Below are 26,291 nucleotides of genomic sequence, written 5' to 3'. Positions count from 1 at the left end.
AATACTCGGAGGCGCCACCGCTTGGACAACGCGGAAAATCTACAATTACCATTGCTAATGTAAGTCCATTAAATAAACGGAGACGCTTAGAGAATTACCAAAAATGTTCCATCGTTTAGGGAGAAAAACTTGAAAATGGCCACAAGTCAATTAAGAAAACATTGTTATAGACAATGGGATTCTCTAAATACGTTTGGAAGGTATATTTTAATGGACTACGTATGTATATGGATTTTTCTATTGTTATAATAATGTTAATAGATTTTCTTTCCTCTTTCAAATCTGCTGACCATATTGCATTTAATAGTATTTGAACTTTTTATAAAACATTAAATAACTGGTTGTCATATATCGAAAAATTGTCAATAATAAGATTACTACTTGGAGAACACAGATTAAGGTTTTCTTTTTTATGATTAATACATAAACTAATTTCACAATAAAGCTGAACGGCATAGAAAAGTTGTAAATAATCTTCCTGAGATCGACAGTTAAGTCGTAGCAAACTTTTAGGCGAAGCCGGTAAGAGTTAAGACTTTGGATTAGTGATGCCAGCACGTCAAGAGCCTTGACTGTAAAAGCAGCAAAAACAGGTGAGCACTTTCGCGGTCTATGCTGTGGGAGAGATTTGAATACTTAACACCCTGACAACTTAACACCCCAAGACTCTTGAAGATGCTACTTCCCCTGAGACAACTTAGGAGACATCGAGCAGATAAAGTTTCGCGAAATTTTGACTTCTTCTAAGTTATTCGCGCCACCTAGATAATTTTCAAGAATTTTTGACCTCCGCCGCTGTCGCCGACAACTTTGGTTATTTTATAAAAGTTTGTTTTCTTTTATTGCAAAGGTGGCGGGCAATGGCCGACAGCTAATAAATTTCCAATTGCAAAGCGCAGGGACAAAAAAGAAATTGTATTAATAAACACTTTCACCGCCAATACTTGAAATTCACTGCCAGCTGCCTGCAGTTGTTTACAAATAGTTAGCAAAAAAAAAGAAAAAAGCCATACAATGCGCCGGGGCAAGCCTTTTGGCCATTTTGAGCTTTGAGTTTTGAGTTTTGTCGGCTTTGGCCATTTATATGCCGAATGGCGATGCCTGGTAACGGCCATAAATTGCAGCTGCGGGGCGTGCTCCCAGTTGGAACTGGAATCCACACACCCAATTTGTTTGGGGCGTACGTGTTGCACTGCAAATGCGAAGCAAAAAAAAAAAACCAAAAAGCAGGTCGCAACTTTCATTAGATTTTCCCGAGATGCCGAGATGTAAGATGTGAGCCAGTTTCTGGAGCGACATTGGATATATATGTTTATAAATGACTGACCGAGACCGAGGATGAGGCTTTACGCCTGGCTGCTCCAAGTGGCTGGCCCAAGTGAAATCCGACGATCTTGCTCCGTGATTTTGTGTGTCGCCCATGCCATGCAATTGATATAGCTGGCCCAGTTCGCCTTAGCCGGTGAACGAGTGAAAGAGTGAAAGCACTTCGTGCTGCGTATGAGCGATATTCGATTCGATTGAAACAGCTATACACATATTCGAGATAAATGCGGCATTGCTTTTATTGATTTGTTTGTGTTGAGGGGCTTGACCAGTGGGGCGTTTTCTGCGCCTTGTGGCAGTTCAGAGTTAGGCAGTTTAGTTTAATAGTTTAGTTAAGAGTTCAGTTGAGTTGAGTGTGTAAGCGTAGAGTTTTAAACAATAAAGCTCTGAGTATTAATACAAGAGTGGCAGTCATTTTTAAGATTAGATTGAACGATGCCAGATGCTCCCCTCTGGCGGCAGCCCCCTGCTGCTGATTCCTTAGACCTATTTGTGTGGGTTCGGGTTCGGGTTCGGGATTTAGCTTTTTCCTTCTATTTCTCTTGATGGCGCCTTAAGTGTGTAAGCTTGGCATGCTCAACTATGCTATACAAATAAATTAAATAAATAGATAAATTAGACGGCCCTCCGAGTATTGCACTGATTACGGTTGCCTCAGCATTCAAAATATTTGGCATCAGCTTATTGCTTATACGCCGCGTAGGCCAGCTGCTGGGCCTGGGAGTCATCAGCCGGCAGCGAGCGGCCGTAGCTGTGCTCGTGCTCGTAGTGCGGATGCGCCACCACCTCGTAGTTCTCCTTCTTCGATTCGAGCAGCTTCTTCAGACCGATGATTCCGGATAGGAGCAGGGCGATCTTGCCGATGACCAGGGCCTTGAAGGAGATTAGGGCCAGGAAGCCAATGGCCAGTGGCAGCAGGGCGGCCATCTTCAGCTTGAAGAGCATCAGCAGGGGCATCAGGTACTTCTTCTTCTCCTTCTTCTTGCCGCGTGCTGAAGAGAGTGAGCGATATATAGTAGTTTCAGATATGATTTGCATTACTTTCCCTGGAGCGGAGCTGACCGCTCATTAGCAACTGGAGCACAGATAATTAGCCAGCGAACAGGATCGACCGCTTTCTGCTTTCTATGTGGCGGCGCTTAGAAATTTGAAATTGGAAATCGGAAATTGCAGCCTCTGCGCACAAAAAGAAAGTAAGCCTTGCGCTAACTGGCTGACTAAAGTGTAATTAATAGCTAACTATCTGGATAACCAGCTGTCAATGCACCGCTATATGGCATATGGCGTATGGCTACATCACAGGATGACCTCGATATGGCGGCGACTTAACAGTGAAAACAGGATTTGCGCCAGAGCCATCTGCCCGAACTGGTCGCTTGCATTACTAACCCAAATAGGCAATCTCTTGGCCGACCAGAACTGTAATTTATGTGGGATTTGACGTGGGACACTAGCTGGGATACTCACATTCCTCGAGGGCGCGCTGCATATCCTGGATGGAGTCTTTGGGCACCTTGAACTGCAGCGTGTGGGTGCCAAAGAAGCGGGCAACGCGCTCCACCAGCAGTGAGTCGACCTCGGCCTCCCGGGCTTCCACCTCCTCGGGCAGTTGCATCTCGTTGAGAGACCGACCAACCGGGATCTCATCGGTCTTCACCAGGGCAATGCCCTCGGTGAGCCGCACATCCCCGTTCTCGGCATCGAAGTAGTGCAGGGCACGCTCCTTTTGGGTTGATCAGGAATTAGGATAGGTTTCTCTTGGGTTACTGGTTACTGGCCACCGAATGCTTTACCTTCATGCACAAGACCATGGACCGCTCGCCACAATCCTTGACCATCTTCAAGGCGCTGGTCAGCAGGCTGTCCGCTTCCGATGTAGCCGCCGCCGTGGAGGCAATCAGCGCAAAAAGGCACACAAACTTGAACATGGCTCGGGTTGGGTATTTCCTTTTTTCGTATTTATTTTTTGAATGATGATTAGCACAAACACTGGACACTGCCTTGCTGATTTGATATCCTGCCACTTCCTGGCAATTCGGGGATGTGTGTGTGTGTTCACTTGATTAAGTGCACTGCGCTCGATTGGCGTGTTCGATCTGTCGGTCAGAAGGCAACCGGTAAACTGTGGCTAGAAGACGCACGCGGATCGAGTTTTATTCCCGGCCAGCAGAGCGGCGGCAGCGTTGGCCAGCAGCGACGACAACGACAACGACAACGTTGACGCTCTAGCGCTCCGCAAGTGCTCCCGCCCCCCTCCAACCATCCCCGCTTGGCTCCTCGCACACAGTAGCCGAGCTTAGAATTTAAATAAACAACCCGACCACGAACCTGGCCAGGTTTGCAGCCGAAGTCGCACTCGGAGTCGCACTCGGAATCTTGGTGGCCATCCAAGGCGCGGCAGCGACATCTGGACAGGTGCGCCGCAGTGGCCGCGGTCGCCGTTTACGCCGGCAGAGCTCGTCGGATTGGCAGTTGTTGTTTGTCAACACACTTCGGCGGCAGTTAGCTGTTTGCCTGCCACAAGGAGAGGCCCAATTGTTCAGGGGCCCAATAGATAGATCGGCCAGCTCTTTTTCTTGCATTACGTGTGGATTTAAGGGAAACAATTGTAAATTAAAGAGATAGAACCTTAATCCTTAATGGGTTAAGGGTTACGTATACAAGGCTGCAACTACACATTGCCTGGATTAACTCAGTAAGCTTTACAATACAACGTTTAAATGGAGGGATTTTTGTTTTTACAGCACTAAAGAGCTAGAATGCGTCAGAGGCTGCAAATAACTGGCAACTTAAATTCAATTTTATTAAACCAGACATACTGACATCAGCTTGGCTGAAAGAATAAAATAAACAGCGTTGTCCAATACAGACAAATTGATTTTATGTTTTGACACAAAATACTTTGAAACACCTTTAAAATAATGCGAGATAAACTTCAAAAAGGAAGGATAAGCTTTTGAAAGGCGCAACTTTTATAGCAACGAGTCGCTGGCCTTTGTTTTCCTAATTTTGCAACTCCTTTGCAAATTTTTTAGTTTAAATTACCGCATTTAGTTGTAAACTATTTGATTACTTTGTAGAGCTAGCTAAAATGTAGCGAGCTGTAAAGTGGTAAAGATTATTTGAGGCACCTGATGATGACACACTTTCAGCACTGTGTAAATCTTGAGTGCAGCAGAAAGTGCCGGCAGCAGCGGTTTCATTTCAAATTGCAGTTGCCCACACACAGACTGCACACACCACATCCACCAGATTTACAAGCGGGGGTGTGGGGCGGTGGGTGGTTAATGAAGAGCGCCATTTAAAATGGCCGGCGATGGTCGAAAGCAACAGCAACTCGAATTGGAGTAAAATAGAAAATTAACTAGTTTGCTGGCGCTGCGGCGGCACGGTCGAGGAAATTTCACTTTAATTTATTTATGTGTTTGTGCCTCGAGCGGGCATTTCGCATAATGTATCTGCAGTTTTGTATGCCAATCCGATCGTCGTCGACGGATGCACAGCGACTGTCGCACAGAGAGTTTCATTGGCATTATGTCGCTTTAATTTGCAGCACTCAAAAATTGCCACACGTTTGCCTCCCGCCCCATCACTCGATCGTCCATCGCTCATCGTTAGCTGGTAATTCACGCATTAGACGGAGCAAGTGCCACGAAAGAAAGCTACTCCACAGACTTGCATGCTGCCGAAAACAACTTCACAGATACAAAGCACACAGCTCACAGCTCACATCTAGATGCAAAGCCACTCGACATTTCGCAGACGATTATCCAAAGCGGCAAAATGAGCCCAAAATCCGTTGATGGAATATGTAAATGCCGTGCACGTGAACATATATGTACCTGCCACTGTCACGTTGTGATGTCTTTCATCTAATGCCCTTTCTTCAATGACCCTTTTCAAATTTACACCTTCTTTAGAGGGTCGATATAATCAATTGAATGTAAATACGCTTCTAGAGAAATATGGTTACAAGATAAATCTATACAAAAAAAAACTTACAATATTTTTATTTATATTTTGTAGGCCATTTATTAATTTATTTCTTACATTATTACACAGAAAATACTTGATACTTTGGTGAAGCTTATTGTACAGACATTTAAAAATGGTTTATTCTCTGTGTGGCAACTAATTATTCTATTTATTGGTAAAATGTTTGATATATTTTAAGATTTTTTAATCCCAGTTAGAGTATTATAGAGTCAATATGATGCAAGCGAAATATATATTCAAGAAATATATTAGCATTGTGCGTGCGCAACGAAAGTGAAAAAGTAATTTAATTGCTATAATTTTCTACGAATGCAACTGCGGCACTTTAAACATTGAGTGATGCAATATTGAAACAATATCAACGTATGCTATGGTTTTATTTAGGGGAAAATATATATTTTTTTTATTTTAAAAGGTAAAAGTAATCACTTTTTTTATGGCTGTATAGCTAGTTAGTCAGGTTTTCCGCGCCGAATATTTCCCATAAGCCCAGTCTTTTCAATTGAGTGTGCTTAATAAATTCGCAGGCTATCTTCAATTGGCCTCTTTGCTCGTAGTTGGCCATTTCACTGGCTGACCCAAATAGGAATGCGAAATATTCGCTCTAGAGATAAAAGCGCCTTAAAGCATCGCACACTCAAGGCAAACAATCCCCAATTTCGGCACCACCCGCTTAGCAGCCCCAAACCCTTTTCAGTGGCATCTTCAAAATTGACACCTCTTCAAAGTTTCACTTTCATTCCGCTTGGCTGGAATGGAATTCCGGGTTAAGGCAGCTCGGTTCAGCCCAGCTCAGCTCCGGCTTGAGTTTGCAGCCCGGCGCTGTTTACACGCCTTTGCCGTGGTGCGCTTGGGTAATTTTCAATTAATGAAAGTCCCCTCTGACGTCAGTGTTGCGACTGCAAAGGGCACCCACAACTAACAAACCGAATACAGGGGCGAGGGGCCTGGGAACGTCGTTGGCCAGGTTCAATGTTCTACACTGAGGAGCAGCAGCTCATTAATAATTCGTGTAGTGACTCTAAAGTGAAATTGTCGCATACCAAAGAAGGCAGCCACAACAATGGTCAGAGAGGGAAAACATCAGAGTCAAGAGCCCAAGTACCGAGCAATATTTTATCTATGAATATTGCACTCAGCCAATTCACGCCAACAGAGAACTGCAGTTGACGTCAATCTCTGCATTGCGGAATATATGGGGAAATTATTCAAATGAAAATGAAAGCTAGAAAATCCTTTTTGTCGCATAATACAGAAGCGAAGAATAGTGTGCTGTACCCAAATATGAAAACACTACTTAAATCGATATCAAGCAATCTATACAACATTAAAGCAATGGTTTCTTATATCTACTTAGTAAAATGTTTAAAAGGGTATACTAGATTCGTTGAAAAGAATGTAAAAATCTTTTGAGCGTATTTTAACATATAAAATGCATTAAGAAATCAGTATGATTTTTACCGCAGCAGGTGGAAACTAATATATATATATGCATCTGAAATTGAATTTGGTAGAAAGCGTGCCATTTGCACGCACGTAAGCCCGTTTCCATGAAACTTTAATTTTCATCATAAATTCATGTTCGGGGAGCGGCCACGACACCATAAATAACTAATCTTTATGCGAATTTCGGGTATCAAAATTTACTATATTTAATTAGGGCTTACTTAAACCTAACACACACATTTAGTTCGTTAAATTAAGGATCGATTAGGCGAATTAAACTAGACATTAGTCAGACAGTTCGTGCGGCGTTTGATTCTTTGGTTCACTCTCCACGATAATCGCCCGAGAATCTCCAATCTCGAGCTACTCCTCTTCCCAAATGCAAATGCAAGCTCACAGGCTCTTGGCGCTGCCCGTCGACTCCTTGGCCGCCGGCTTCCATCCGCTGTAGGCAGTGTCCAGCTCGCGACCCCAGCCGGAATGGCCTCCCGAGGAGACGACCACCTCGTGGGAGGACTCCTTTCCGCCGCCGCCTCCACTCAGCAGCTTCTTGATACCGATGATCGAGGCCAGGACCAGGGCCAGCTTGGACACAATCAGCGCCTTTCCCGCCAACATGGCCAAGGCACCGTAGGCCAGGGGCACAATGGTGCCGCCCAGCAGAAGGGGGATCATGATCATGGCGCCGTTACCCTTCTTTTCCTTTTTCTTGCGACCCTCCACCGAATTGGCCTCGTTGTCGAATTTTACCTGATGGAAAATGTATAAAAATGTGAATTTAAGTAGCAAGATTAAGACGTTTACATATTTTGAAAAACTCAATTTTGGAAGTAAATAAATGAATGTAAAGGAAAAACTTTGGGAGAAGAGTAACGGAAAGGGCGAAAGTAATTCACTATTTTTAAAACACTTGTTTTTAAGTAAGTTATGTATTTTAGTTAGTATAAATTTAAAACAGTATCCTTTTAATAACCAAAACTAATTATTTGTTATACTCATGAATAACTTAAGCATTCTTCAAACAAATCTGCCTGAAGTTGTGCTTATTTTTGGCTTTTAATTGAAGTTAGTTTGTGTCTCAAACTACACTCACCTGCAGCGTGTGATCCTGTAGGAAGTTGCCCACCCGCTTTAGGATCATGTTGTTTAGGACCTGCTCCTTGGCGTCCACGCTTCTCGGCAAGACGGCTTCAATGTCTTTTTCGCTGACGGTAGCTCTATTGGTCTCCTCACTTTTGATACCCGAACTGACGAACTGAATGCCCTCCATGAGCGGTAGAGACTTTGCCGATCGGAAGGCCTTCTCCAAGCCGGTTAGCAGTTTAACCTTCAGGCAAACGGACATGTTATCGCCCGAGCACTGCTGGTAGATGCGATAGACCAGCGACATGTCCTTCCAGAGGCCCGTATAACCGATTTCGGGGCTACTGCTCTGGATTTGGGGCCGAGGGGCTGAGTTCAGACTGTTTGGGTTCTGATGTTGGTAGGTGGCACTGCGTGCACTGGAGAGCCAACAGAAGACGATCATCAGAGCAGCCACATGCCACACGTACTTGATCATGTCGCTGCTGAGTATTGCTGTTGGACGCTGGACGAGATGAGGATGCTTGGGCGATCCTTGAGATGAGGCATACACTGGGGACGAGACGCCGGGCGCTGCTCTTTAGGTGCTCAACTGAGTGCTGCCCGGTGGGTCTAATGCATTTTATACCAGTGCCGGATAAATCGCATGTCGGCCAGCTGCCTGAAATTGAAAAAACACAAAAGCACATGCTTTGTCTTAGTCTAAATATCACGGCAATTAGCCAGATGCTGTTGGCCAGCGGGGCTGCGCTTTCGTGATTTCGCTGCGAAAGCCGCCGAAATGCAGTTTCGTTAGCAATTACATATATTCCCACTTTTCAGCCCGTTCTAAGCTATTGAGCTCGTGCGTGACTGCCGTTGCCATTGCCATGGCCATTCTACTCTGTCTCTGCGTCCGACTTACTAGACCGTTAACATGTGCATTTTCGGTTTTTTCAATAATTCTTTTGGGACAGATTCACTGTCTTCACCCCATTTTCTCGAAAACTTTTCTTTTTTCTTGCACACTTTGTTAAACAACATTTTCATTGCTTACTTTTCGGCGCTGCGGAAAAAAGTGGTTCTCCTTGAACGAAAGAGTCAAGACACGAACTTGATCGCACTCAACGAAGGCCGAGGAAAGCTTACAATTTCTTAACATTTGGTTTGTTAAATGGCCGACAGGTGGCGTTTGGAATAATTAAATTGATAAAAATTGACTGACATGAAAAAATAAAAGTTGGTAGCAGCCATATATTGTTATGTGCTTAATGTTGTAAAAGGGTGATAAGGAGGTAGGGGATGTTTAAGTGACGTCAATATTGCTATTTGTTTCCCTCGATAAAGGGAAAGTTTCCAAATTCAAAAACAAACAATTTATATTACTTCTTTTTTTATTTTTATTTTATTTACTTATTTATTTTATTTTTAAATTTATTTTTAACAACGTTTAAAATAATTTTCACCTATTATTTTGCCCATAATTTTAGTAAATGTTTCCCTCGACTTTAGGCATCACCGGCTTACAATGCAACCAATTGCCGCTCGAGAGCATAGTCATGAAAGAAATTAGGCGCTCCTCAGCTGCAATGCAAATTGAACTGCTAATCAAAGTCCTCACGCAACGTTCAACATAACCGCTGGGGTGGTGGCGATGCAACGGTCAGTCGACAGCTACGATCGATTGTTGTTAACTGGATAGAGTAATTTAAATTGACCACAAACGATTGTAGTAGAAGCGGCAGCAAATCAGGCGTGCGGAAAGCTCTCGAGTGACCAAACTGTTTCACAGTTTTGCGGGGCTCGTGGCCAATTAATTTTTATTAATCAAAAGCAATAAAAGTTCGTTGATGCGCTCAGTTAATTTAATGCCCGGCGAGCAAAACTTTGCCAACAATTGGTGTAATCATAATCATTCAGATGCGTGGCTTGTCTGCCGACAGTCGACTAGCGAGTGTGGGAAAACGCGCTGTAGCGGAAAATGATGGTAGTGGTAGTTATAAGGCTCGATGGTTCCTCACTTCGAATATTTAGCTTTAACCGATTTTTGCTGACTTTCTGGTTTCTGTCTGCGTTTTGCTGGAAAGCGCAGTACTGCAAGGCCGACAATCAACTTTGGCTCCGGGACCGCCCATGGTTGTTGTGTACGTTCTGGTGACCTGCTTTCGGAGCCTAAACTCGTTTTCATTTCGCTGAGCATTCTGCACACATTTTGCGCTGCGACGACGCCCTTGCAGGCATCATCTACTTGGCTTTACCCCCACTGCCCCCCGTCCAGTGACAGTGAAATTGCTTTCAAATTGGGCACTCTGCACGATTCTACCAAACCACCACCTTCCCCCACCGCCTTATGAATTATTGCAAATTTTGTGGTTTTTATCTGGTTTTCAGAATGTGAAATTGAGCCGGTGCAATGCAGCTGATGCTGCACCAGTTTGGCCGCAGCTGAGGCGGTGTTTCTTTAGCGGCACAACCGTTGCTCGCTCCAAATCACTGAATCGGGCTTTCATTTTGGTAGTCGATTTGCATATACTACCATGTTCAGCAGCAGTGAATGAAATCTATCCGAAGCGAACATAGGCTGGGCAAAAGCCGAAGAACGTTAACAATTTCGTTAAATTAATGTGGATCTTTTGGACATAACAGCTAAATGCAGTATAGATTAGAAAGCGCAAAAACTATTGGAAAGTGATATTTTGTATGTATTTTAAGAAAGGTTTCGAATAGCATTATTATACAAAATTAAAATAAAAGCATCCCAAAACTAAAAAGCAGGAATAATCCAGTAAAACTCCCAAATAGGTGTTTTTAAGCAACGACTGTCATTTGTTGGCATTAAAAGGTCTTTGAAATAAATTTTAGCCAAGCGCAGCCCAAACTTTTTTAAATTTTCTGTTTATTACGAAAATGTGCTTTTCGTTCGCCACAATAAATAGAAGAAAAGAACTGACAGTGGTCAGTCAATGTTTGCTCAAGCTTGGCAGCTGCTTAAATGAGTTGTTAACATTAATGCGCATTAACCTGTCTTTTGTTTTCGCGGGCATTCGCTGGGCAGCGGAGGAAAAAGCCACATTTAGAGCGGCCTGAAAAACGCTTTTGGTCTTGGCCATGTGCCTCGATTTCCAAGACTTTTCATTGCAATCGCGGTTGTTTTCGGCCTCTTGACGGCTGCTGTTTTGGTTTCCTAACTGTTTACTTTCACTGTCGGTGGCCGATGTTCAACTGGCTTTTCTGTTTCTGTTACTGTTTCTTTTACTTTTTCTGGGGTCGTTCGAAACCAGCGGGATTTATTGGGTTTTCGTTAACCTGTCTTGGACAGACTCGAGTCATAATTATTTACACCTATTAACGGGCAGATCTTTAAGATTCGCTGGGGTAACTGGGTCGCAAATCAATTTCACTTGAAATGAAAGCATTTCGGCCCAACATGGACTTGTCAACGGCCAGTTTTCGTCTTTGGAATTATGCATAGAGCTTTCGGTTTTGTCGTTTCGCTTTCACCCCGTGGTATGCCATAAATTATTGAGACTGGTCTTGATTTTCATTGATTTTTTATTTATTAATCTTCCGTGCTGTGTTTTTCAACTTTTTTTTTTTTGTTTTGTTTTCATCATTTTGTTGTGTTTAATGACATGCATATATGACAGAGAGTGGGGATTGTAATCTATGGAATTTACATTCTTTTGTGAGTGAGTTTTGTGATCTGTGTGAGTTGCCCACATCTGCAGCTTCACGCTTCTTCTTCGTCTTCATCATCATCTTATTACTGTTGCCGAAGTTAGATGTAGAGTTATAAAGTTTAAAGTTTTGAAATCGCCGTACGACTTTGCTAAAATTGCTTAAATTAAAGTAGACGACGTGCTGCGACTCGAAACTTGCATCCGTTGGCTAGGGTGCCCTCCAAATGTCATAAACGAGGCATTTTTAAGTTGATAATTAAAAATCTGTTTAGGTGTACAGAGCAGGTGAGTCCGACGCCAATTGGGCCGACAAGCGGTTCGAGTCGCTCGGATGCATAAAGTACGCTTAAGGAGTTAAAAAATATTGAAAAAAAATACTTTTAACATTACGGGGAGCCACTGGGCGTGTGCATGTGTGAGTAGCAGTGGGGTTTACTTAGTTTTTTTTTTGGGAAAGTAGAGCGCTAGAAAGTGACAGATGCAAAGGCAGCAGAAAGAGATGGCAGATAGGAGAAATGAAATGAGAAAGTTGAAGAGTCGAAGTGGAAGTCGAGTGTCGAGTGAGGAAATAGTGGCCCTGAGATAGAAGCCGGAAAATGAGTTCAGTTTGGTGCGGCGATGTGTATTCGGAGACCTATGGCAAGTAATGGCAAGCGAATGACCAAAACTATGACTCAGCTGAAGACGTGAAATTGAAGGAAGATGTGGAAGTTTGTCAGATGATAGACAGTTGAAAGATAGTTAGGTTGATAGATAGCGATAGAGTTAGAGCTAGTAAGTTAAAGCTAATAGTAGGCATGCTTGTTGCTGGTGCTGTTGTATTGTAAGACTAGAATTGCATGGGAAGAACATAGTTGAACAGACAGAGTTGAACGTACAGATATAGATTATAGAGTTAGGATTTGTACTCTTCTGCGATTGCATGGCAATCGTCAGAGTTTTGGTATAGGCAGTATGCAGATGTTAAGATGGAAGCACAGATATAAAAAGAGACAGAGACAGAAACAGATGGAGACATGTAGATGTAGATCTATATAGAAATATATAGGTGAAAGAACTGACAGATGAGAGTGCACTAGATATAGAGCTGTTGGGTGATCGATTGGCTGATGGTGCGGGAACTGCTGTGCGAGCTTAGACTTAAGGCTGAGTATTTGCAACTTGTGGGGTAACTCTCGCTGGCTGCTCTTTTTACAAACTTAAGCTTAGCGTCATTAGTTTAACAACTAACATATATATGATTCTGATTCTGGTGTCTGTCCGGTATAACATTATCTTGCGTGTGTGTGGCTCATTATTTTTTCGTTTTCATTGCTTGGAGAAATAAATAAAATAAATTAAATTAATAAATTAATTAAAACGAACAATAAATAATGTGTGTTTCTCTTCGAGAGTCGCAGGCGAGCTCTGCAGCTCGAGTCGTGTGAGTTCGCGTTTCTGATGTTGCTTCTTGAGTGATTGTGTGGTGTGATCCAGTATGATCTTAGGCCTGCACGGGCTTCTGGGCACCATAGGCCAGGTCCTGGGCGTCGATGGAGCGTCCCCAGCCACCGTGACCGCTGCTGCCGTAGGAGGCCGATGAGGCTCCAGCATCAGCGCTGTAGCCACTGCCGTACGAGTCGTGGCTCGTCGAGTGGCTGCTGCTGTGGTGTGGGTGGGCCACCACCTCGTAGGTCACGTGCTTCTCCTGAGACAGCAGCTTCTTCAGGCCGATCACGGCGGACAGCACCAGGGCGATCTTACCAATCAGCAGGGCCTTTCCAGCGATCAGGGCGATGGCGCCCAACAGCAGGGGCAGCAGAGCGGCGGCCTTCAGGGCGACCAGGGCGAGGATGGGGCCCAGGATCTTGGCGGCCTTCTTCTTCTTGCCACGGCTCTCCTCGGGTGCGTTGGGGTCGTTGGAGCCGAACAGAGACTCGGAGGCATCCTCGAGGGCACGGCCGGTGGAGCTAACAGCCTGCACAATGTCGGCGCCCTTCAGCTCCACCTTGATGGTGTGCGAGTTAAGGAAGCTGCTGATGCGATTCAGAGCCAGAGACTCGAACGACTCGTCGGCGGAGATGGAGCGGGCGGCCTCCTGTTGGGGAGCGTCTGGCGAACGGACCACGGTAACACCTTCGGTAAGGGCGAACTGGTCGCGGGCACCGAGCACCTTGTCCACGAAGCTGAACAGCTTGTACTTGACGCACGAGACGGAATCCTTGCGCAGACAGTCGCTGTAGATGCTATCCATAATGTCATTCTCGCCGCCGATGGCGTTGCGGGCGTGGCCGCGCGTCTCCTCGGCCGGAAGGGCGGCGCTCAAGGCGACCAGACACAAGACACCGAAAGTAACTTTATGGCTTGCCATTATGCGTTTTTGGTTGATTTTTATTGTTCTTGCACGGTTTTGCGGTTTGGGTTCTTTGAATAATCCTTTTGTTGATCCACACTACACTTTCACGTAGTTCGGCGGCGAACGCACTTTCTCTTAAATGGAAAACTGTATTTTTGTGTTTTTCGGTCTAGGCTGACTGCTGCTGCCGTATAGCTGCTCAGACGGTTAAGGATTGAATGATACAATTTTCCACCGCACACGACAATTTATATACGGCAGCAGTGGCAGTGACTTCGGCATCGGCATGCTCATCTGCTGCGAAAGCATTTCTCCGGGCACACCCGCCCCCTGGCCCCAGCACCAGTTCCACTAAACTAGTCGCGCAAGTTTCTCGCTTAAGTCTTTCGTTTGGCCGGCCAACGGTAATGCGCAGTCGGCATCGACGTCGCCGTTAGCGTCGGGTCGGACGCGCTGCAGCGGTACACCAGCAGCGGCAGTTGGAAAAGCATTGTTACTGTAATTTGTAAGTTGTTGCTGCCGCTGCGCTGCTTTCGCCCGAAGTTCATGTAACATTGTCAACAGTCGCAGCCTCCTGCCGGTGGGGAAACTAGCGAACAAATAACCAGCTACTTTTACCTGGACGGCAGAGAGCGGGACAAAAGTGCCGAAAATCGTAGTCGTAATCTTAATTGTCTGGGCTTTAATTGAAAATGAGATTTTGTAAAAGTAAGTAAAAGCATTTCCCTTTCAAGCCCAATAGAGCGCTTGAAGCAAGCGGCTGATGTGAACAGAACGGCTAATTTGCATAACTGAATTAATGTAGTTTGAAATCAATATTTTTTACTATCTTGTCGTCTTTTATAACCCTAATTCTAATTTTTGATTTTGTCAACAAACTTGATATTTTTTTAGATAGTACAATCGATTAAAAAAATAAAATAAGGCAGAAAAAACTTGATTTTTAATATACCATTTTTATTGAAAATATAACACATTATTTAAAATATCAAATTATCAGTTAGTGAGGAAATTTATGAATTAATTCTTTCCAGTTGGTTATCCATAATTCAAATAAAATCAATGATTACTTTATAGAATATATAACAATTCTTTTTTCTGAAATTTGTCTAATATGAATCAGACATATTATTAAAACCAATAAAATAATTTATTAACATTATTTATACATATACATTTTAATAGAGCATACACCTCTAAGAGGAATCGTGCGGTATTGGGTTCGCTATCCTTCATCTGTAGGAATCAAAATAGTTTAAACATGATTATGGAATTATTTTCGAGTTAAAAAAAAAAAAATGTCAATAGTAAATTGATGAGGGTTATTATTTTTCTGTGTGTGATCTTATAAGCACATATTTCGAGTAAAAGCCGATCACATTCTGAGGGCAGAGAATCTATGCTAACGCTAAGTTAGCGACCAGAAGGTAAGGCAGTGACAGTGCCAATTATAATAATCATAACCCCATTCAGAAAAGGGAAAGTCGCGGATACATCTGCGAGAAATATGCGTGGTATGCGGCGGTCTGCACTTCTTAGCGTTGAATGCGCAAATTATATGCGTTGTCAAATAGATGCGACCCAAACAAATAGTTGCCATGGCCAAGTGGAAAACCACACCGATGGCGTCCAGCAGACTGAATCGACGTGCAAACACCAGTAGCTCGACCCACAGCTGTCTCCAACTAACCAAGTAACAGGCCAAAGTGACTAACTAACTGACTGGGACAGGTAAAAGTACGCAAATAGACACTGACCAGGAGTCCGGCCAAATGAAAGTCATCTTCTCATCCCCGGGCGAGAGAGTTTGTAGTGTGCAAATGAAAAATGCTGAATGCGAAATGCGAAATGTGAGTGGACCCGTGAAGTGCATCGGATTGCGGCGAATGACCGCGAGCAGGATGCAATTGCCACGGACCCCACGAAAGTGTTAAAAATAGTTAATTAAAGAGTTATGAATGTGCGAAAATGCAATGAAAATGCGCCTATGAATTGGGCCCCAGCAGCGGCGGGCGACCGGTGTGAAAACGCTTTTCCAGATCAGCCAAAGATCAGCTCAGCTGACGTGTCCCAGTGAAAGCGAATCTCGTATGCATCTGCTGCTGCCAGGGAACCGCCACGCATTACGTGAGTATCTGACTAAGTTCACCAAAAGAAAAAATTCAACAAATATGTAAAATCTTTGAAGCGTCATAAAACGCATTTCTTTAAATAGCATAAGTTATTGTTTTTTTATTTATTCTAGTTGTGTAACAATATAAATATTTTCACGAAAAAATTTGGCGTCATTTATAATTTGTTTGTACATCGAATTTCTTAAAAAATGTATTTTTCATTTAATCATAAAACGCCTATTTTTAAAAAATATTTTTTTTAGTTCCTTAAAATTAAAATTTTTTTATTCAGCATAATTTGTATATGTGTCACTTCAGGCTCCGTAAAAATAATTTGTGAAGGAATATTTTACACCAGGCTCAAAATTATCTTTATAGTTCGTTATCTCATATACCAAACCAACTTGGTTAAGTACAAAATAAAAGAAGTTATATTTCGCAATTTATTTAGGCCGCAACTTTACCCTTTCTTTTTTCCAGTGCGTTTAGGGATGCAAATGTGCTTAGGTTGAATTATTTGACATTTAATTACGTTTGTATATTCGCTGCTTTGGGAGTTGCTGCCTTGCTCCAAACATGAGAAACGACACTTTCACTGCATTGGCTCCGCAGACCTCGAATCCACGTTCCGTCCACAAGAATGGCCACCAGCCTCTCAGGCCAAAACCCAGAGTGCAGCAGATCGGGATTAAATAAGCTATGCGAACCACTTTTTGTTCTATTGTTGTGGCGGGTCATATCAACTGGTTGCACATTATGTCTATGACTTGTAAAAATGGAGAGTAAGCTCCTAACAATACAACAGGTTTCAGCACCAGACCTTAAGCGCCGAAACCTGTGTTTGTTGAAAGAGCTGCAGCGCAGTTCAGAGCTTGAACGTATATATATATATAGTTATATATATTTTATTTATAATGTAGTTGCCATTGTGGCTGACACTGCAGCAGTACACAAAAAAAGAAAGTTCAGGTTAAATTTTCCTTTTCCATCATAGACAACAACATTCACTGCCGCCGCAGATGCAGCTCTGTATCTGAAAATGCAAGCCAACAAACTCTAAAAGTCATAAAATCAAAACTGCATGAATGAACGGATGACGAAGTGAGTGCCGGACCTAGCACTCCCAATTGCCATTACCATTGCCATGGCCATTACCATTACCATTCCCATTACCGCTGAGTGGGTGTTGACATACACCGAGACAAAAAATATCAGCCAACTCCCACAATGTCAATGATAATACTGATGGCCGGGCAGTAAATCACGTAGTGAATCTGCAAAACAAACTGCAACTGCCACTTAATAGCTTCATTTTTAACTTGCAGAGCGGCAGAAAAAAGTCATGTAGGTGACATTTCTTTGGCCCAGTTCAAAAAAGAAAAAGCATGGGCAAAGAAATGACAGAATTCTTTTAAAATCTTATGCAGTGTTCTAACTAAAATAAGTAAATTATGGAAATATTTTGTATCCCGGAATTACATATTTTTAAAGCCTCATTTTTTATTTGGGAAAAATAATTATGGATTAATAATTTTTGTATTCTCAATTAGAATAATGATATCTCAGACTATTTAGGCATCCCACTTTGTTTAGCATATACATTTCTTTAGTTGAATGACTCACGGGGTTGTGTTGCATATATAACATTGTACTTAGCAAACTAATTGACAGCCTTTAATTTTCACACAAACAAACTTAACAAAATCTATAAGCATGAGTGGCGGGTCCAACTACGGGTAGCATTCAAAAATAAGTGGTAATTGACTTTCCTTTAGCTGTTTAAGGCCGTGTAAATGTGAGAATTTTCTCAGGTCGAGGTTTACGACATAGACACCATACCGAGTCTTGCATGCAGAGATGTAAGCTCACGCTTACACGCATTCGACTGCTTTAATGGCACACAGTCAGCTGGAAAAATGAGGAATTGGCTCGGCTGCCCATGCCCACGTCATGGGAGCAGCGGATTCGACCCCCACGGTGCGGGAAAAGATCAGATGAAACGGAGGCGAATTAGCGGTCTGTGCTGTAATCATTTAGCAGAAAATACTGCCACGCCCATTAGCATAACCGCTGAGTCGGCCCACCTGGCAACTGCGGCTGGAGATACAAATTATACATGCACGAATCGCTCTCGGAATCGGCCGCATCACTTTCACTTTCCATGGAGCGCTAATATGCATATGCATCCAGCAGGAAAAAAAAAATCGAAAAACCAAGGCAAAAAATGAAACAGTTATGGATATGGCCCACACTCGAAATTATCTAATTTAGCGGGCATAATCAAAGCAGTATGGCTAATTCCGAGGCGCGATGACGCTGTCGATGGCACTCATTGCGAAATCGGAGCACGGATGTCTTGGTGACAGTTACACACCCAGGCTTTGGGCATTTTGACTATATTGGAAAGCTTGATTGGATATTTCTCTTGAACTAAATTGATTTAATGTTAAACAACGGAGAACGCTATTGTCGAGTTGAACCGTGCGACTAACAGATACCGGTTACTCAGCTTGTGGAATCGCGAACAAGAAATTTTAACATTTTTCTGCCATATCTATAGAAATTGAAAATAGAAATAGAAAAAAAAGAAAATTTAATAAATAAACAGTTCTAAAAAATGTGGGCGGTTGCTAGGCGTTGGAGTAGGCGTGGTCACATTAGCAAACCAACTTTCTCGAATCTGCATGCTTTATCTCAACTTTCTAGCTTTTATAGTTTCTGAGATCTCGACGGATGGAGAGATGGACTTGGCCAAATCGACTCCACTTTTGACCCTGATCAAGAATGCTTCCTTCTACCTGTAACATTCTTATATCCTTTGACTCTAATAAAAGAATTTTGGCACTCCACTTTACCAGTCATTATAAATCTATGTTGAAAGATGGTAGAGTATAAGATATACACAGACAGGCGCTAGTGGTGTGTTCGTATCTGGTTTATTGCAGCATTTAGTTAATTATTTATAAGCGTTTGTTTTGCTTTCATTTTTATGTAATTTCTTTGCCGTTAAATGCCGTTTATATTGAATAATTATTGCCACAGTGTAAGCAAATGATGCCACAAAGTTGGAAATGCAATGAAAGCAGGAGTCGCCGGCGGCGCTAAAAATTATATAACGTGTGAAAAACTTTTATAGCCCTCGAGTGCAGTTGTGCGCTTAAAATTGTTCGCAAACGCATATGCAGCAACTGGGCAACGACGTCGCTTTCTTTCGAAAGAGAAAGGGTTTCTCCTCCTGGCCTGAGAAACTTGTCGAAATTGCAATTTTTATTGGCCGATCTGTGCAGCGCACGTGTGTGTATGTTCCCAAGCCCTTTCGCTTTTTCTCGAGGATACATTATGTGTGTTAAGCTTGCTTCTTTCGGTGCCCTAACTTTCAGCTTCCGCAACTTTCACGCAGTTGCCGCCGCAACAGGAAAGCAGTTACGCCCTTTTTGCTGCACGCAGATGCTGTGCCCCACTTTGCGGCATAAATAATGCAACGATTTCAGTTTCAGTGGCCGGCAACCTTTTGCGATCGAGGCGATCGAGGCGACCGATCCTATGAGGCGATCATTGCATTCTTTAAAGTGAAATTTCTTTGACCAGAGCGCTGTATGATCATTGTTCCGGCGATGATGATCATTCTGGTACCGCTTTTGTTTCTTCCACCACTCGTTTTAATGGCTACTTAAAACGACGCTGTTAATTAAATTAAGGCAAATAAAAAGGCGCATAACCGACTGGTTCGCAATGAATGCGGGGGAAATGCTGGCAAGTGAATAAAGAAGACAATGTCTGTGTGCGCTGGCACTGAGAAACTTTCTTCTTTTGCTTTCAATGGTATTTCGGTCAGAAACTACCAAGAGGAATCATTATGACGGTAATAACACGCCGAGCCTAAAGGTACCGCGAAATCAAAGACCTTTCGATTGATAAAACTGTATCTCCGCTTGACCCGCCATCGCAATACCAGAAAAACACAAAAAATGGCATCCAACCGAGGGAATCGAACTGGCGGCCAACGCAGTGAAACAAACTGAAGTGCTATTGCCTGGTCAAGTGTGAACCAAATGCGGCCAATTAAATCTTATTACCGCCTATTGCTCTTGAAAGCCTACGCTGAAGGTACATAATATTATTAGCCACACGAATGTACTGGGTAACAGTTTCTGAGCTCTCTGAGCTCTGAGTCCAAGTGTCAATGTCCAGTCCACTGGATGGATTTTCGTCACGACAGCGGTGCACCTAGTGCGATGGCGATATTAATAATGAAATGGGCATGCTTTTTGCAGGAGCAACAATAACAACCCGAACCAGAGCCGCTCGAAAACAACATGAGTGAAAGTTTTTTGCTACGGCCATAAAACTCACTCTCTGTACGAACGCGAGTACTTATGTCCATGGCCACCACAAGTATGAATGTGAATTGAACCTGCCCCTGCCAAAATGCCAAACACTCCGAAAATCCCATTGGCATTGGGCAGCTGCTGGTCCAACCTTCAAAATTACACTTTGTCCGAGTTTTTTTTTTTTTTTTTTGCTTATTGTTCGGGCCATCGATTGGATGTCTCCGGTGTAATTAGTTGAATTCGCTCGCAATATCCTCAGTTGCGAGGGGTTGACACGGGCCACTTAATGGATTATGATTCGAGCACCCCAACTGACACTGGAAAATTTAACACCTGACCTAAGCCAATACTTTCCGCCAGGCCATAAATTATAATGTGTCCGGTGCGGCGGATGTGGTAAAAGCTCATCCACACTCTCTTCTGCACATGCACATGCACATGCACCTGCTGCATCCGAATCGACGCTCTATCAATGTCAAACATTCGTTGTACTGCGGTCATTGTCCATTAAGAAGTGTGCCTGAAATTTTAATGACATCGCCTGACATTCAGATAGGCGAACTGAATGAACTCGGGACTATGCGGCGTATGCGTAATGGAATTGCTTTGTGTGGAGTTGGGAAGCCTAAATGAAGTAGGTGTTATATGCAATTGCCGAAGAGAAACCTAATATGTGTAGTTATACCAGTTACTCATAGAGTAATAGGGTAACCTAGATTCGCTGAAAAGTATGTAACAGGTAGGAGGAAGAAGTATCTGTGGGTCGGAACACTCTACTATGGCCTTCTCTGTGGTTTTTAATTTAAAAGGGGCGTTTATTTAGTTAAATAAGTAAAGCAATTTTAAAACGGTATACATGTGTTAATCAGATATAAGATATGATATGATATATGATAAAAAATGAAAGATCTTTTATGCATGGTGCTTTAAATTATCTTTTGCATAAAGTGCGCTTGTTATTAAGTATTTAACTGTTTAATAGTGAATACAATTTTTTTTCTGATATAATTGAAGTAAGTCCATAGCCACATCCACCCATTAGGGTAGGATCACTAAGAGAGAGTCTTTTATAAGACTTGCAGGCTTCTTCTTGAGGAAACTGCAGCCGTATCCCCCTTCGCCTGCCGACTGCCAATCGTGGCGGGGCCAAAGAGCAATAACTTTGCTGACCAATAGCTTCCATATTTTTGTATGAGTAACTGTAAACTCTTGAGAAAGTGAAACTATTTTCTTCTTACTTTTTTAATCTTCCCGATTTATAACGCAGCTCACCTAAGGCGCTCGCAGCTGCCCCGTCGAATTCGATGCTCGTCATCGATTCGTCGATGTAACTGAGCAAGTCCCCGCTTTGTCTGCCTGGCGGTTTGAGTTTATCGCAAGGCATAAATCGAGCCAAAAACGGATATGGGCAGCAGTAAAAAACACCAGAAATGAGTAAAATGAGTAAAACAACCAAAGTCGAGCACAGCCGAACCCAAAGTCTCCGCCACTTTCTTCGACTTGCATAAATGCAGAGAAAGAAAAAATATAATCAGTATTATATTTTCAAAGATAGTATCTGACCTAATTGTTGTTATTAAATTGTATTTAAATATTTTATTATTTATACCTAGTCCTACGAGTATGCTTACAACAATATAAATGCACATCTCACGCAAATACAAAAGGAAAAATTCTTTAGACTCTAATTCATTAACTAAATACATATTTAATTTGAATTTCAGTAATAAAACATACAGTTTACGAAATATCCAGTTTATCTAAATAAATAATCAATCTTTATATATACAACATTTGTAATGTTCATGCCTTGTAAATGTATCTCGTATTAATTTATGTGCAATTTTTCTACGTGTGGCTGCAGCTTAAAAATGTTTGAAGTTGAAGTTCAATGAGTCGAGTATAGTGCAACAACAGCAACTGACAACCGGTATCGAAGTAAAACTAGTTCGGACTGGACTTTGAGCGCGTGGCAGCCACAGGCAACACTCTGTCGAAGTGACAGAGTTGGTCAGAGCCCAAAAAACCAGAGCCACTCCGATTTTAATTAATTGTTAGAGGGTTGGACTAGATGTTTTGTTGAATGAATGGCATGGGTCGAAATGACTGCGACGAATGGGCCCCACCTCTATATCAATGGCAGCGCATCTGAGCTGGCTGAGAAATTAATTTGGGTCTCGTACAAAGTGGAGAAAGGTCTGACCCACATTAGGTCATTTCCAGCCCTACAATAACTTCTAATTGAGATATTTAGTGTTGCTCCAAATCACAGGCGCGCATATAATGTCGCGGCACGATCGGGGTTGGCTAATCAGCATCAAAAAGTGAGCATAAAATTGACTTTTATGCCGCATTTCTAGCGGGGCTGAAAGTCGAGTCATCATGGGACAGAAGACAGAAGACCGAAGAGACAATAACAATGGCCAAACAAATCAAAGAAAGATGATGAAGATCATGACAACCGAAAGCCATAAGAAAAATAATCGTAAAAGTGAGAGTTTCCACTTCATAATCAGTTTTGTCTGCGGCTTGCCATTTGGCTTTGACTCAGGATTCGGCTTCGAGTTCGGACTCAACACTTTTTCTCCCTTTAACGAAATATTTGTGGTATAGGTATAGTCGAGCCAAAAATCGCCGAATCATGAAATGCAAATATTCCGCCACGCCTGCATTGTGTAATAGCCAAAAGATCGCGGAAGAAATGCGAAAGCTCAGAGAAAAATTAAAAAAGAAATGAGGGCGTGGTCGGGGCAGCCTTAATTGCTCAGGTTTCACTTTCAAGGCACTTCAGTTTCGTTTCATTACGAAAATTTGTCATTATCGTTTTTATAAGCGAGCGGGGAAGCATTTCGCTTTCGTTGTCAGCGTTTCGTTCTTTTGTTTGGCCCAAACGAGCGGCTCTCCATTAAACGAGTTTTGTACCACCGTTCGCCGATATGTTGACAATAAATCGTCAGGCCGACAACTTTCACACATCAGCCGCGCGGCTGGGCAATGTGCGAAAAGTTGTATATGCCAGTTGAAAATAACACTTTTACTGCCTTTTGGCCCAGGCCCAGATCCGCAGTCCAATCTTCGCCGATTGTATTATTCAATGTCAGCCGGTCTCTTGAATCAGCCGCTCTCAATTATGAACACGACCAGCCCACTGCAAGTGCAACTGGCCAGTTGCAACACTTTCACACACAGCACCTAGCCCACCTGCTCGCCAGCTCCAGCCGCAGATTCCCATAACCGAAACTTAGTTTTTTTTGGTGAATTGGGAACCAAATCCGTAAAGTGTACATTGACCCACACAGATGGTCCACGGACCTGCAACCACTGAACCCCAATCCAAACTACCAACCGCAAAACCGGAAAAGCTTTCGGTAACTGGCAGTTGGATTAGACCACATGTACCACCGACCGACCAGGTAGTGCCTACCTGGTTTTCAGACCGTAAAAGGCTTTGTTAGTGGATTATAGAAAAATAGGCAAAAAACTGAACTTTGGCTCTAAATTATTGTGTTTAATCGTTCCTCAAAAAGAGCAAAAACAACTTTTTTAATTATGAAAAATATACATATAAATGGAAATTATTTATTCACAGGTTTTTTATTTATTAAATGTTGATCTTTTCTAGGCTCCATTGGCCGCGATGGAAATTTGAAATTTACTACAAAATAAAAATGTATCGATAGTATTCAGGTAAAGTGCAGAGCGGTTGTTGGTTTAAAACTCCGAAAGATGGTCTTCATTATAAACTTTCTTAATCAAGCTTTTAGTACAAATAAGAAAGCCTTTCGATCGCAGCTTTTTAAGTCAAGTCTTTTGTGAAAGTCTTGAAAATGGCTTAGAGAAAGACTTGTTTTCTCAGACAAACACTTTACAGTTGTGATCTTTTAAATACGTTGCCTTTTCGCTAAAAAATATGCTTGTAAAATTAATAAGACTTTAGGCGAAATTTTAAGTTTAAAATTATAGGTGTTGCTGAAAAGTAGACTCAAAAAAGTTCTTCACTCATCACCCCTCACACACACCCATTTGAAGCTGACCACGGTCTTTGAAGAAAGGCTTTTAGGCGTCACAAGAATCGCCTGTAAATTAAAAGAGAGATAGCTGATGTCATATCACGTCAGAACAGCCAGAGACCACCAGGCCAAGATGTCATCTGCAATGCCACTTTAAAGGATTATAGCTCTTACTTGGAAGTACGGGTTCCAAATCTGGGCCTTGGCTTGCAACAGCCAAATCAAAAGGATCCTGGTTATCCAGTAATTTGCACAAGGATTTGAAGCTGACCATCGTCTTTTACGAAATAAACCAGCACTTCAGTCGCTACCATGAAAGGCTGAGCTGACACAGGAATCGACTGACAATCTTCCTGAGCAGTACTTGCCCACCAAGGAGGCTAAAGAGAAGACCCCAATGGATCAGATATCCTTCGAGGAGGATAACGCCATTTACCTACCTATACGCCATTTATGGTTCTAACATCCTGCATTTTTAGTTTAACTTAAAGACAACCAATTAACGGGTGTTTTTTTTAGAGGTATAGAACTTTAAGTTGGCATTACTGTTCAAGATGGCGACCGATTTAACAGCTGTCAAGTGATTTATTCTCAGTTTGGTTTGGCAATTCGTCATGCGTGCTTACAAAATCCAACTCGTGCAAGAATTGAAACCAAACGATCATCAAGCAAGGCGTAGATTCGTCGAATGGGCCCAAAACGAGATTGCTGTTGTTCCCGATTTTTCATAAGCCTCCAAGATCTTGTGATTTAACACCGCTAGACTACTTTTTGTGGGGCTATGTAAAGTCATTGGTCTATGCGGATAAGCCACAAACGCTAAACCATTTGGAAGACAACATTCGCCGTGTTATTGCCGATATACGGCCAAATATTGGAAAAAGTCATTGCAAATTGGACGTCCAGATTGGACTACATCCGAGCCAGCCGTGGCGGTCATATGCCAGAAATCATATTTAAAATGTAATGCCACAAGATTATCTTTCATGTCAATAAAATTCATGTCAATCGAATAATCCATCGTTGTTTTATTGCAATTTAAAGTTCTATACCTCTAAAAAAAACACCCTATATAATAACAACACCCAAATTAAATAAATATGCTTTTTTTAGAACTTAGTTGATTGGAAAGGTTTCATTTTCGAAATGGTTTCTCAAAAAACGCTAAGCACTTTCCCCTTTTCTGAGCAACAGCTCGTTTGTGACACGATTGTGTTCGGGACTTGGGAATAAGTATTTAATTTCACTGCCTCTTCAACGCCAGGCAATGACTTTGCGTGTTCCTACTAGTGGGTGTGGACAATAGCTATTGATTTAAAGCGTGACACCTTCAATGAAGAACTACTTTGAAATTTCACTTACTCACAAAATAGTGAATCAAGAAGAGTGAGCAGAGACCACGATTTGGCTCGAAATGATGTTGTAAAACGAGGCAGAAGCAGAACCAAGCAGCTGAATGCTAAGCAAGTCAAACAACAAAAAACCAAGCAAGCAACCGGCCCAAATGATCATAGAATAGTGCTTTAAAGCCAGTCGGCGACACATTAATTGCTGACGTATTTGTGCGCCGAAGAAACCCAAAAGGCAGTCAATGGGCTCAGCATCCATAAGCCAGCCCACAAAGTGGGTCATATTCATAAGTAAAGCACCCATCAGCTATCGGCCATCAGCCATCAGCCATCAGCCATCATAGGCATCAGTTATTAGAGGCTGTAAAGTGCCGTTCTGCCAACCGACAACTGCATTTCAGTTCAGTTACTTAGGCTCAATTGAGCCGGGCCCATCGACGGCGTTTACAACTTTCTTTGGGCCAAAAGGTGCTAAGCTTGGCCCAACAATGGGGCACCGGGCACCGGCAGGTGGAGAAATATTAAAATACAATACGATGGGGTCCCGCCTTGAATGAGCACCGAAATGCGCGTAGCAAAATGTTGGTTTTATTTTTCAGCAAATTGCCTTTGTTCAAATTCTGTCAGACGGAAGAAAGTGCA

General features: G+C 42.6%; 3 protein-coding genes across 3 annotated transcripts; all 3 read right to left on the bottom strand.

Moving 5' to 3' along the window:
* Nucleotides 1-1,837: 1,837 nt before the first annotated feature.
* Nucleotides 1,838-3,385, bottom strand: LOC120451975. The gene is made up of 3 exons (XM_039636001.1): nucleotides 3,120-3,385; nucleotides 2,794-3,049; nucleotides 1,838-2,318 (listed from the first exon to the last, which is right to left on the bottom strand). Exons 1-3 carry the CDS (start codon nucleotides 3,252-3,254, stop codon nucleotides 2,008-2,010), a joined length of 702 nt encoding a protein of 233 aa, XP_039491935.1. The 5' UTR covers nucleotides 3,255-3,385; the 3' UTR covers nucleotides 1,838-2,007.
* A 3,573-nt stretch (nucleotides 3,386-6,958) lies between these two features.
* On the bottom strand, nucleotides 6,959-8,734 carry LOC120452355. Its single transcript, XM_039636529.1, has 2 exons — nucleotides 7,862-8,734; nucleotides 6,959-7,518 (listed from the first exon to the last, which is right to left on the bottom strand). The coding sequence occupies exons 1-2, from the start codon at nucleotides 8,327-8,329 to the stop codon at nucleotides 7,162-7,164; spliced, it is 825 nt and encodes a 274-aa protein (XP_039492463.1). The 5' UTR covers nucleotides 8,330-8,734; the 3' UTR covers nucleotides 6,959-7,161.
* A 4,259-nt stretch (nucleotides 8,735-12,993) lies between these two features.
* Nucleotides 12,994-13,860, bottom strand: LOC120452797. The gene has a single exon (XM_039637193.1). The coding sequence runs from the start codon at nucleotides 13,858-13,860 to the stop codon at nucleotides 12,994-12,996; it is 867 nt and encodes a 288-aa protein (XP_039493127.1).
* Nucleotides 13,861-26,291: the final 12,431 nt, after the last annotated feature.

This window comes from Drosophila santomea, chromosome 3R (assembly GCF_016746245.2).
Source record: "Drosophila santomea strain STO CAGO 1482 chromosome 3R, Prin_Dsan_1.1, whole genome shotgun sequence".
NCBI classification, from domain to species: Eukaryota; Metazoa; Arthropoda; class Insecta; order Diptera; family Drosophilidae; genus Drosophila; species Drosophila santomea.
The sequence above is the reverse complement of the archived record's forward strand: the minus strand, read 5'-3'. Positions and strand labels throughout refer to the sequence as shown.

Excerpts from the sequence above, each read along its gene's own strand:
- LOC120451975 (XM_039636001.1), bottom strand. The coding sequence starts at position 3,254 with ATGTTCAAGTTTGTGTGCCTTTTTGCGCTGATTGCCTCCACGGCGGCG. Across the intron at positions 3,050-3,119 it reads CCATGGTCTTGTGCATGAAG|GAGCGTGCCCTGCACTACTT; the intron begins GTAAAGCATTCG and ends TCAACCCAAAAG. Across the intron at positions 2,319-2,793 it reads GCAGCGCGCCCTCGAGGAAT|CACGCGGCAAGAAGAAGGAG; the intron begins GTGAGTATCCCA and ends CACTCTCTTCAG.
- LOC120452355 (XM_039636529.1), bottom strand. The coding sequence starts at position 8,329 with ATGATCAAGTACGTGTGGCATGTGGCTGCTCTGATGATCGTCTTCTGT. Across the intron at positions 7,519-7,861 it reads TACAGGATCACACGCTGCAG|GTAAAATTCGACAACGAGGC; the intron begins GTGAGTGTAGTT and ends ATTTTCCATCAG.
- LOC120452797 (XM_039637193.1), bottom strand. The coding sequence starts at position 13,860 with ATGGCAAGCCATAAAGTTACTTTCGGTGTCTTGTGTCTGGTCGCCTTG.